The 13087-nt window shown below is 41.5% G+C and overlaps 1 protein-coding gene and 1 long non-coding RNA gene across 2 annotated transcripts; both read right to left on the reverse strand.

Moving 5' to 3' along the window:
* Window positions 1-3394: 3394 nt before the first annotated feature.
* Window positions 3395-12783, reverse strand: MPC1 (mitochondrial pyruvate carrier 1). Its single transcript, XM_069852247.1, has 5 exons — window positions 12665-12783; window positions 7729-7732; window positions 6742-6838; window positions 5115-5247; window positions 3395-4389 (listed from the first exon to the last, which is right to left on the reverse strand). The coding sequence occupies exons 1-5, from the start codon at window positions 12733-12735 to the stop codon at window positions 4371-4373; spliced, it is 324 nt and encodes a 107-aa protein (XP_069708348.1). The 5' UTR covers window positions 12736-12783; the 3' UTR covers window positions 3395-4370.
* Window positions 5303-5849, reverse strand: LOC138717482 (uncharacterized). Its single transcript, XR_011336870.1, has 3 exons — window positions 5818-5849; window positions 5516-5780; window positions 5303-5485 (listed from the first exon to the last, which is right to left on the reverse strand). It is a non-coding gene; the product is annotated as an uncharacterized lncRNA (long non-coding RNA).
* Window positions 12784-13087: the final 304 nt, after the last annotated feature.

Below are 13087 nucleotides of genomic sequence, written 5' to 3' on the forward strand. Positions count from 1 at the left end.
GCTGATTCTATAGACATCGGTTATATATAGTTACCACAGTCACTAAATGCAATGCACTGGCAGTTATTAGATCAGCAAAAGCAGGAAAGGATCAGGTGGGGAGAGACAGACTTCTGCACAATTTATCTAATAAAGAAAATGCCTCAGTTTAGAACACCAGACTGTTTGCTTTTCTGCTTTACAAAGATAATGAAACTTGCAGCAACATCTTATTTAATCAGAATAAACTTTTTAGTCTCCGTTTAAGATGACAACAGAAATACTTCAGCTCTACAGAAGCAGAACGGCAGACATACTACATTAGGCTGTCAGAACTGTTCTCTAATTGCAATCAGGATCAAAGTAGCTTGTGAGACTCAGGCTGAAAACCTAAGAGAGCTGGTAACTGCACTTGTGAATCTTTCATTGATTATTATTTAATACTGTCATTAATCTGTCACATTAGCATGAAGAAACAGGCCTTATTCATAAAGGGCTCCACGCTAAACCCACCAATTAATAAATACCGGTATTTTTTAAAATTATTATTTCCTATCTTATCTTTTTTTTTTTTTTTTTACTTCCTTCCCTTTCTTTTAAGTGGCATGTAAAGCAGTAACATATGTCTGCTTCTGTGCCAGTATAATACAGGTTCATGTACCCTGGAAACATAAGCAGTTGAAGTAAACACATGTAAATGCTTTACATAGTAGCTGGACCATAACACACTTTGTATTTGCATTCACGGAGAGAGCTCAGGGAAGGCACTGGAGCAGCTGGAAGACTGCTCTGTCCTAATCAGGGATTGCATTTTCTAAAGACTTTACTTCCATGTCAAAACTGGTCTTGGTCCCGAGAAGCTAACTCTCCCTTTCTTCTTTCCTTCTCTCAGTCTGTAACCCTACGGAGACTTTTGCCCTGCCTCCCACCAAGTCCTCTGCGCTGCTGCCTTTGCTCAGATGGCACCATTGTGCTTTGTATGGAGAAGAAAAATTAATCTACAATGCTATGGAGAACTGTGTTTTGCTAGCAATGTGTTTTCTCTGAGAATTGACAAGCTGTATTTGCCATACACTGGCAAAAGGGAGTTTTCTGCTGGTTTTAGAGTACAGAGAAGTCATAGAAGCAAAATGAAAAAAAAAAAAAAGAATATACCATACATCACAGCATTGGCTGAAATAATTATGTAGACAGCGGTGGGAAGCTGAACAAAATTCACTCTAGGTAGATTTTATTACCCTCATTAAGTAAGCTTTGCAAATTACTTCTGTTCTGACCCCACCATTATTGTTATTGCTTTTTTTGCCATTTATTACTGTGTTACGAAATTACCTCCACATTTAAAACATAACATCAGCAAGCTTCCAGATCAAGGACACTCGATCTCTCAACAGCAAAAGAAATTGTCAGCTATTTTAATGCCACAGAAAGTTATAGTCCGAGTGTCCCCTTGAAGAATTGGGTCAAGGGATCTCAACTCAAACTGGGGGATGATGGGGAATGAGAGAGGAACTGAAAGCTGGTATTCTCTCTCACTTGAATTCCCAAGGGTGTCACATTCCTTACCAGCAATCTAGCAGCACTTGCTCAGAAAGGTGAGAAATTCTTTCCTGTCTGAAAACATGAAAGAAGACAGCAGCTGACTCTGCAGCAGCAGCCACTGCAGCAAGACAAGAAAGGCTCTCTTGTTTGCAGTCTTACTGTGGTGGAACAGGAGCAGTACACACAGGACAGCACAGTCTCCAGTGGCAAGACACATCCTACAGTTGGAAAGTTACCAGGATTAAAGCAAGCTGTGAAATTAAAACCAAATAGTTGCATGTAGAGACAAGCCCTATAATCTTATAAATCAAATGCAAATACTGAGCTCTAACTTCAGATTACTATTAATCAGTTAAACTGCTATAGATCCATTCTTTCATTCAATGCTATCCAATATCCAGAGTCTCTTTAAAGTGTTCTATTTTGGGTTGCTCCAGACAGCACCATCCCAAAAATGGCCATATGCCAATGCATCCCATTATTTTGTGCTAGAGGAACGGGGCACAGATTAAACATATCATTATGATTACAATGCCATATTTCTCCTCTTTCAGGTTGGGTGGGTGCTTTATTTTTTTTGGGTTGTGTGTGTGTGTTTCCCCCTCCTCCAGAGCACCAATACTTAAAGAAATTGAATGTAAATGCCTTGACAAAAAATGCTCTGGAGGACACAGGTCACACAATCTACTTGGTAGCACTCTGCCCATATAAATTTTTTGTCACTAGGCAGATTGACAGGCTGTGGAACATCCATCCAGCCCCAAACTCCTCATCCAGTCTGGGCCCTGTCCATAAAAGTCTCATGAATGATGCTTTGCTCCACTCCTCCCCCTCTTCATAGAGGGCTGTATGGGCTGCAGGAAGCACCACTGGTTTAAAGTCTAATCAATGTGAGCTAGAGCCCACTTTCCACCTGCAATTCACTCATGCATTACTCCAGTATGAAAGAATTTGAGCCTTGTCACAGTGAATGGATGGGGGAAAGAAAGGAAAGGTAGAAGGAAATACACGAGAAAATATGGGACGGGCAGATACCAGGAAAATGAGAGGAGACAAACTCTCAGAAATGGTATTTCCTAGTTAGGGAAGTTAAGACAATCAGCAGCTAGTGAACAGCAATCAAAACACCAGGTGCAGCTAGAGTATTCCACCTACTTCAAGCTTTACCCAGGTGCAGCACTAACATTTCATACCTATGAATTTCAAACTCATGTATAAGGTATTTTCTCTCCCGAAATAAGATAATAAACAATAAGATGCCCAGATAAACAGTTATGCTTATCTGCTTGTATCTCATTATGCATTTATGCAACAGTCTAATGCTTCTTCTGCTCTAGGAAATCAGAAAGGAGATGACTACTTTTGTGATAAGTTAGCAGTACCAAACTGGCAGCTTTATGCACTAACTTTTCAAAAGGAACAAGTAGCAGCCCATACAAGTTTTGCCCATCCAGCTGGGCATGCCCTATAAGCCTATTTCTTGTATACCTGTTACAAAATTTATCCATGGTGCAATTGAGAACACAGTATCAACCTAGGATTAAAGCAAGTCTTTTCATTAACCACCTTCTAACTGATAGAAGACAATATATAATATTTACTCAGCTGCACAGAGAGCCTTGAATTTAACCCTGCCTGTCATGGCAGGAATACTCAGTCAAGTACCCACTCCACCTTTTCCTTGGAGGGGGGAGGGGAGGGTAAGGGGTAGGTATTAGGATCCAAAGGACACATGCATAAACTCAGCACATAAAAAGGACAATGCCATTTACTTTTCCAGGCTGTTTTTGCTTCACACTTTAAGTAATAAAGTGACACTGCATACTAAAATTTCACTTTGGTATCTGGTATCACAATATGATAAACAAAAAACTTTTCAAAATGTAGAAGGGATTTATTGCCATTTGGAACATGTTTATTGTTCAAAAACACTGCACTGAAATAAAATCCATCACATACATTCTTTGTTGTCTATATCTTTACAGCAATGTAACTTTCAGGCAGGTCATGCAGAAAACCCACTCTTCCAAGGAAGTCAAAAACCACTGAAAGGCACCCTGTGTCCTTCAGATCTTAGACTGCAAACAAGTCAAGTTTTTGCCTGTGTAAGGATTACATACAGCTAGAACAACTCAAACAGCAGGAAAAATACTAAAATCCACTTAAAACTTCAAGAACAGTATCAGACTTCACTGCTTTCCTTCATTCAGTGCTATGCTTTTGCCTTTGAGTCTTCTTTAAATAATGTGCGACTTAAAAACATATGTTAATAAAGTCTCTTTACTGAGACAAGGCATGCAGCAAGGGAAGAGGGAAAGATGGTCACTTCCAGGCTGCATATCTACACATTTGTTCTTGCAGATTAGCAAGCCACTGCTAAAGTTAAAAAAAGGAGACAGAATAGGAATGAATGCACCCAAGTTAAATGGCTTTTAAGAATATGTTAATACCTAGAACAACAATACCACCTACAGTTCTGTTTACTGACCTCTGTTCATTTTGATTTGAAATCAAGTTTTGCCAAACCATCATGGGCCACTTTTGTAGACTGTTAGATGAAAAGTTGCTTTTCAAACATTGCTTGTTATTTAGATGACTAACTCTTTATTAAAAGGGTAGTTAATTAAGGACCTGTAAGGCAACAAGATTTAAATCCAATACTTTTCATTGCTAAACAGTACTTTTTAAAAGGCAAAAATTAGTAGGATTCTTGTCTTGGTGGGATCATATTCAAAATATGTGTTTCTGTTCTGTCCCCGCTGGAACTGTGACAGCAACTGTAGATGGCAAGTCTTCCTTGGCTGTAATTTGGGATGAACGCATTCCCTGGCTTATTTCAAGTTAGATATTTAGTTCTTTTTCTCCATCCTGCCAAGAGAAGAACAGCTTTTATAAGAGTGAATATAGAACTACAGTTGCTATACAAAATCTGTACTTAGAGTAGAACTTTAGGAACGAAGGACACCTGGCAGTTATTCATGCAAAAGCAGGTCTAGGTCCAGTTTTACTCAGTCTAATTTTTTAATTTATAATTCAGAGACTTCCTCCTCTCACTGCTCCACATGGATTTCTTGGAGGGAAAGGAGAAAAGCCATAATCCTTACTCATCAGGATTGCTTGGTGCAGTGTCTGCACCACTTGCTACATAACAAAGGTAACAAGACTGGTTGTGGTTTCTTCTCCAGTCACACTCAGTTGGATCTACCCCAAATATAGAAGAGTCAGTTTGGAGAGGTTTTGCTTGGGTTTCTCTTTCAGAAATAAGCCCTTCACAGATGAACACATGTGGGCTAAAAATGTAATACACAAGACAAAGCGAAATAGCCAGCAGCTGCCAAAAGCCCTGTCTACTTCCATGACCATAAAGGTTTTCAGCCTTTTCTGTGTGCACTCCTCACAGGCTTCAAGAAAGGTGCAAGGCAACTGGTCCATTGTTCAGCCTACTGACAACAAGCTTGTTAACAGGGTTACAAAAGGTAATGAAGTTAAACAAGTTCATAAACTGTGCAAGGTTTGCACCACAGCTAAAAGCCACTAACAGAGTATTCCAAGAGCCATGAGTTTATAACTTCCCCTTCTAAAGTGTGACTTGCCTGTATTTGATCAGTCGTCCTCCTTGAATAAGTTGTGCAACTTCATTAGTGAAATGGCATGCAAAAAGAAGCCAGTTCCTTGGCTGCACTTTGTAGGCAAATCTCATGAAAGTCAAGGAGTAACAACACAGTGCTGCAAAACACGACAGATACATTATTTTTAATATCTGCATTTCGCAGGGGGCTTGATTTTCATACTAGTGTAATGTAATGACAAGTAAAATGCTTCTCACTACTTTTGAGCTTTCCAGTAATCCTACAAATTGACCACTTTGTGGATCTAATGCCGGAAAACATGGAACAGAGCTAATTTTGCTACACAAGAAAATCCATAGAGCTGCAGCTTTCCACAAAAGAAAAAAAAATAATTACTTTGCTCATAAGCTTTCTTGTGATGCAACTGAAGCCTTTGTAGTTTATTGCCTCAACTGTCTCAGAGAATAAGAGTCAAGCCCAATGAGACATGACCTGTACAGTGCAACTATTCTGACAATTTCTAGGACAGAGTATTTTTAAAAGTACTAATTACTTAAATATAGTTCTTACTGCAAACATTCTGAAAAGGACTTTAAGAGAAAGAGGATTCCATCTCCAGGAAATTATGATCATTCAGAAGCATAAAGCTTTTGTCACCTGCTTTCCAAGAAGACAAGAAACAATTTTAACCTATTCTCCTGCCATAAGCGCAATGAAATACAAGAACTAGTTTTGCAAAGTTGATATTTAGCTTTCTGAATAAGGAAATGAATTGTTCAAGAGAACAGCTCTTTTTCTTTCTTTTTTTTTAAACATACAGAACCTAGAAGATAGAGGGAAAATATTTGTACATACCCAATCATATATATACACTTAAATTAAAGAGGTGTCTTAACTTCACTGAGCTGAGTAGCTGTTACCAAAGTACTACTTCCAAAACAGTTTCATAATACTAAAGATTATTCAAACTCATCTTCCATCTCTAGGAAGCCAATTAAGAGACTGAATTACTCTAAGCAGAACCTGGTAAGTGTAAGGCTATAACATTTCCTTAACCCAAAGGTATTTTGCTTCAGGGAGAAGAATTATTCAAAATTAAGTTATTAGCTGAATTAAAGAAGAGACGTAATTCTAAAACTAGGCTAATAAATCAAAGCTGTCAGATTTATGATCTATACTAGAGAAGTATTTGAACAATAAAATACAGAGACAGACATCTAGGCAAAAGCTATACATGTTCCAAAAACAGGTGGAAAAATATTGGTTATGCTTTTAAAAAGAAATTCTCACACTATCCCATTAAGGGTCATGCTAGCCTCTCACAGGCAACTGCTTTGCAAAGAGTTAACCTTCCTCAGATGATACGAGTGCATGCAGTAGTATAAGATACCTAAACAATTTAGGAATTATTCTGGTGATCAAAAGTGCTAAGACTCAAGACCCACCTCCTGCCCCCAAAATTACTGGAAAGCCCTGTGAAGAGCTCCACAGCTTTCCAGTACTTCCACTTTTAAGTGGCCTCTGCAGTCATATAACAAGATATTTGATATCTGTATTTGCATTCATCACAAGTTTACAAGCAATTTATAATATATAAATGCCTGAAGGATAGAATCTGTGTTCTGTAGTCAGTTTATTGAAAAGGTCTTACCAAATGTCATTCGGCCACTAATGATTTCTGGAGATTTCTTCATGTCATTAATAGCAGCAATAGGAAGTCCCCAGTTTGCAACTGGCCCCCAAAAGTGCTGTAAGGGGGGAAAAGGAAAATAAATGACACAGAAGCACAGACCTCCTGCAGTATTCTTACAGTTTTCCTCAGCCGCACAAAGCTTTAGAGGACACAGTTAAGGTAAAATTCCAATTTAAGACAGGGACTACTTTTGATGTAAGGGATTGAAAATAAACACTTCATCAGAACATAAACAAGTAATGCCCTATAGACTACAGACCACTTTGAGCTCAGGCCGCACAAGCTGAAAAATCATCAGTTCACACTCCAGCTGTGCTACAGTAGTAACTTTTCTCTGCTGACCAGGGAGGCAGATTTGGAACCTTCCCACTTGAGATGATTATCCAGTTTCAAGTGTCTCCAGGCAGGCAGCCCTTTGAAGTTTCCACACACAAGAATTAAATTACACCTATACAGATTGTCTTTGGTCTACATAGAACAGCAAGCCTTATTATGATTCACGGTGTAACTGGCATAAAATATCCACTCCCAGTTTTGGGAGTAAATAAAGGCTAAAGGAAAGAAAAGTCTGGAGTGAGAGCTATACGGTACTATTTATTGTCTTAAGCTAGTTAAAAATAAACCAAGTAGTTCCATTCCGTACCAGTAATGTTGCTGTGCAGAAGAATGGATCAATATGGAGCCAGTCTCCTTGGCAAAGAGTACTGGGGTAGGTGGTGGGTGGGAATGAAGCCCCTTTAATTTTGCAGTGATTACTTTAGGAGACATTCTGAAGGAGCTAATGTTTTGTCACCTTAGCCTCAGACTTGCAAATAAATATTACTTGTGGAGGTTCACAGTACGCGTTTCAAATGCAGGCAAGGTCATAACAGTGCTGAGGAAAAAGACTGCAAGTTATTGAAGTTGGGGAGAAAGTAAAACCAGAAGTCCCCTTCCTTTTCTTACCGTGCTGTTTGAGTGGCGATTATTTGTTTTCCATTGAAAAAGCACATGGAAAGAAAAAAAAAAAGACAAAAGTTAGGGCTTTTTTCATAATCGACAAAGCGTACCACAAACGGAAGATAAGCAGAAGTCAGGAGATTGCTGTGGCATTAACCTTGATTAATGTAACTATTAAAAATCCCATTTCCCTCAAGAGGTGTCATTGTGACAAGCATCTGTCACTCAAGCACATTTTTCCTAGCAAAATAAAATCCTGTTATGGTCTGTGGAAGACATTCATCCTCAGTAGACTTCAAAGTGTTTAAGATCCCACTCCAACTAGTTTAAAAGGATGCCAAAAGAAGTCAAGGTTTGCTCATGACAAAGCTGAACAGCTACAGCTCCTCTGTGGAGGCTTTGAAGAAGCGACTTGGAATTCTTTGTATACCCACATAAGCAAGTCAAACCAAATGCTGCCAGAGATCTTACTGTCCCTAAGCTCATGCCAACCATGGCTGGACCAAACACGAGCTATAACACATTTTCAGTGTTCTAACATGCAACTACACTCCAGTCATGTATGGGGTTCATTTAAGTGATCATACAGGTACCAATTAATTAATGTAATCACTTAATGATCTATCCCTGAAAGCTAGACTACAGCATATATTTAAGATTGCTTGCTACTGTACCTTTTAAACTGCTTCAGAACTTTTAAATATTCACTTTCTAACAAGAATCCTGACAGGATTCTAACAAGAATCCTGATCAGTTCCAAATTATGACTTAGTAGCCTATTGCTAACTTATTAGAAAGCCTGTTGCTGACTGATTGCTGCTCACCTACCACTGCCTCAAGCTGCAGAATACAGTCACTTCCTTCACATCAATTTTCATCTCCTTAGAGCACTGTTTTACAAATAGCTATGGTAAGGGAATAGTCAGGTCTGCTTAGGAAGTCACACTGGAAGTGCATTTCAGTGAGTCTTTGTGACAAGCTGCAGGCTGGTTCAAGACGCTTTGTTAGGGTGTCCTTGACTAGCCTAACCACTTGTTTTTTATTTTCTTATTAACTGAACTGCAGCAATAATTAACTGAAGTTCACAAGACAAGTGCACACTTCAATTTTTTTTTTTTTTTTATAAAACCTTGTCTAAAGTTCGAATGTGTCTCTCGGCACAACGTTTTTGTGCCAACAGAAGCCAACCTTCATTTTTAAAGGGGAAGTTGTTTTCAGGCAAGTGAAAGCCTAAAACAGAATCAACTGCTGCTGTTCTAACAGAGTAGGCAGGTCTGGCTAAAGTCTTGCAAGGTTGTCCTACATCCACGTGAGACTGGAACAGTTATTATACTCTAGAAGAGGGGCACACCAAGGTCAAAGACTCTTCCAGAAGCAGGCATCAAGCCCCAAAGCTCTGCAGCCAATACAGCTGCAACAAATGCACAGTATCTAACAGCAACAATATCACAGCAAGTGCATGTGTCTATTCTTGAAGTGATACTGTTCCAAATTAGTAGTTTCCAAGAACTACATGCAATCCCTTCACAAAGGGAACAGGTTGTACTAAAGTTTCCAGAAATGTAGACAACAGTTATTTAATTTACTCATTAATTTCTGTGTAAGTATCTGGATATCACAAGAGGAACCACCAGTTGATTAATACCTTACATTTCTACTACAAAAAGTCTGTTGGGGAAGATTTATTTTTCCAAAATTTTTGCGTACGTTTTCCTCATATTGGCAATCAGGATATTAATAGGCCAGAGACCATTCTGAAAAACAGATGAACTGTTGCTTCTCGTTTCCTCTACACTGCCATCCCCTAAGGGGAAAGGGTATTACTGTTCTGCAAGAGGTAGACTGTTTAGTTCTCAGAGTAAGCAAGATGATGACAAGAGATACTGTGTCCTTCAATTTTAAGCATAGACTGTTAGAGGACATTTTGTTAAGCCCTTATGTTCTTGTGTTTAAAAATTTACTAATGAGGAGAACTGAAGATCAACTAATTCTAGTTACACTACCGATGTTACTTCTTTTAAAGTTCATTTCAATTTAAAGAAAGGACCTAGGCAGCTTAATCAACACAAGTGCTCAGGCTTTAAAAGGAATATACTATCTATTTAAAAGCCATCTACATTAATAGAATTAGTACATTTGCATTACTGCAGAGTTGTCAGGAAGAGACATTTTAGAAGTGTCCCAAATGGTGGCAGTCTCCCTGCTTATTTTTTTACTACCAGAAGATTCTGGGACTCCTTGGAATTCATTATGTGACTGCAGTAATTTAGACTTTTACCACAAGAAGATACCAGACTTTGTCTAGAGTGGCCTATAGGTTTTGTTTCTCAAGAGAAGAGGAAAGCTGTTCTACTGCATGTTTTTCAAAAGATATTATTCTAAGTCTTTGGGACAGGAAGGAAGAAGACTCAGTTGCCTACTATTAGTGGCTTAGATAACACAGCTTTAGCAATAGCTGACATTTTTAGGATCTACGGAGAAAGATGCAACTTCAAGCTCCTAATGTACAGAGCTACCAAACTTTCATATGCTGATCAGCTAGTTTTAAGTTAGCCGTACTGCTAAATTTTACAAGAAGCAGGAAAAGTCTACTTACAGCTTACATTCTTAATAGGCTTTCTTTAAAACATTAAGACATCGTTAGGGCAAACCTATACTTACATGATTTACAGTTACTCAGATCCCTATTAATCACCCCTTTAGAGAAGCCAGACGTGAAACTAGCAGAACACTTAATTATTAATGATAGTTTTAAAATTATCTTGTATTTTTCCTTTGTAGAAGATCCAAAAGCTAACCCATGATGTAATGGAATTCTAATGCCAGGTATATCCACCCAAAAAAAAGCAGCATGCTCTCATTACGCTTGCTTTCATGTTTTCAAGTTATGGAGCTAGAAGTGAATCTACTTATTCCAACAGATGCCTGCAAGTCTTGATTGCCCCAAGCCATAATAATGGCACACGCAATTCCACCAGTTTGGGTAACTTCAGTTATTCTATTGAGGGGCAAGTTTTTTAAAATACAACACTGTTATCACAAACAATACCTCAATTCATCGTTTCCTCAAAAACAAGTTTCACATTTATAAAGCCTTGCTTCATTGCAGTGATTAGATGTGAATTTCGAGAACAGATAACAGTCTCAGAGCTCTGAGGAAACTCTTGCTCTGTGAGCAAGGCAAGAGGAAAATATTCTTCACATTAGAGTTCTGCCGCGTGTGGAAACAAGAGCCTTCAGAAAGAAATGTAAAGAGGTGCAGGTCTAAAGTACAAACTCTCCATTTCTCCTGCAGAGAAGACAGCTGACAGTCTTTTGTTGACTGTTAATTTAAATTTTAAACTCAACATAAAGCAAAACAAGTTAGACACTGGTATCCTAGTAATCAAGAAATAATGCTCAAAAGCCACACTGGAGAAAGCAACTGACTTCAGCCCTTCATGACACACCCAGTAGCACATTTCTTTGCACATAAAGCAAAAAGCATTCCACAAATGCAGGATCCTGTGGAACGCTCTTTTTAGACAGCTTATCTCAAGACCAGATGTAGGATGAAATACAGCTGAAAAGGCTTATTTCAGTCTTTGGTAAGGAAAGAGATACTTCTAGCAAGTAACTGGTGGTATTACAAAGCAGCTATTATCACTTCCAAATTTTTGGGTTTTGCTTTTCTAATTAAGAAGCAGGCTGCTGTTTTACTGGCCATACCTGCTTTGCATGAATTCTGGTACAATTAACTAAATGTTGACATTAAAATGAATATATCAGGCTTACATGATATCTTCAAGACCTTCAAAAGGAACCCATATAGAAGCCTGCTCTGACCTTTCATGATTTTTCTTCAAGGATGTTTTCTTCGTTCTTGGATTTTACTCATCTTTATGCCCCACAGTTTCTGCGGGACTTGATTTTGCAAGTGCTAAACAAGCCCTTCTGCTTGCTGAGCCTTTGCTTTACAGTCCCTCTTCCACACAAGCTTACACCATTTCCTGCTACTTTAACCAAGCCTAAGTTTCCCAGGTATGTCCTCCTACATGCTTGCTCAATATCAAATGTCAGTTGCAATACATGTAGGTAGAACAATAAGCAACAGCTATAGCAAAAAGTTGCTCAACCATCTTTATTTGAAGAGCCCGCTTTTATTTGTGTAGCTCTGTCAAAGTGTTTGTTAGACAGGAAACTTCACTCTGCCTGCTTGAGACAGTTCCCGTTCAGTTCAACCAAATAAGCAAGTGTGCTGCAACAGTATCATTAGAGCATTCTCGTTAGAGGTGCCATGCTCGGTGCACACGAACTGAGGTTCAGCAAGAGCACCGAGCTACCTGGGAGGTGACTTAAGCCACGCTCCCATGAAAGCGGCTCTCTAACAAGCCTCCGACAAAAGCACCTATTATCGCATAATCGGAGATATACACAAGCGGCAGTAAGATTACACCTGTCACCAACCCCGCCTCCACCCACGGCTGAGCAAAGCCTCTTCCGTCCTGCCTGCCGGCGGCGCCCGCTGTCCTTGCGCCCGGCCCCAGTGCCAGGACGGGGGAGGACAGGACAGCGCTCCCGCGGCGGCCACCGCCGGGCGGAACGACTCGGGGCCCTCCCGCACCCCCCCAGCCCTCTCGCACCCCTCCCCAGCCCTCTATTCCGCACACCCCCCCACATCTCTCCCGCACACCTCCCGCTCCAACCCCGCATCCCCCGCTACACGCAGCCTCAATCCCTCCCTCACATCCCCCCCATCCCGCCGCCGCGGTTTCAAGGTCAGGCTCGGTGCCGGCGGGGCGGGCGGCAGCCCCACCAGCCAGAGCGGCGACAGAGGCGCCCCGGCGGGCACCGCGCCCTCGCCGCCCCGGCAGAGGTCAAACGCAGCCGCCCGGCCGCCGCCCCGAAGCCGAGGGAGGGGACCGGGCGGCCGGGGAAGGAAGGGACAGCGGCCCCCGCTCACCTCATGAGGTAGTCCCTGAAGTCTTTGCTGCGCACGTAGTCCAGGGCCTTGCGGCCCAGCGCCCCCGCCATGGCGGCCGCGAGCGCTCAGCCCGCCCGCCCGCCACCGGTGACAACTCCTCCCGCGCGCCGCCGCCCGCTTTACGGCAGCCGCCGCCCCCCCCCGCGGCGCTCTCGGCGCCCATTGGCCGCGGCGGCCCCGCCCCCCTCCGCCCTCGCGCCGCGCGCGGGGAGAGGGGCGCGAGGAGGGTGGGGGGGAGCGGCTGTGATGTCGTAAAGCAAGGCGGCGGGAGGAGGGAAAGGGGTGGGTGGGCGTTGTCGCAAAGCGCGAGGAGGCGGGGGTCTCGGCGGGGCCGAGCCGCCTGCACTCCCCCGCGGGCCTCGCGGCGGGGCGCGCGGCGCCGCCATTGGCTGCGCGGCGGCG

Source organism: Phaenicophaeus curvirostris, chromosome 2 (assembly GCF_032191515.1).
Source record: "Phaenicophaeus curvirostris isolate KB17595 chromosome 2, BPBGC_Pcur_1.0, whole genome shotgun sequence".
Lineage (NCBI taxonomy): Eukaryota > Metazoa > Chordata > Aves > Cuculiformes > Cuculidae > Phaenicophaeus > Phaenicophaeus curvirostris.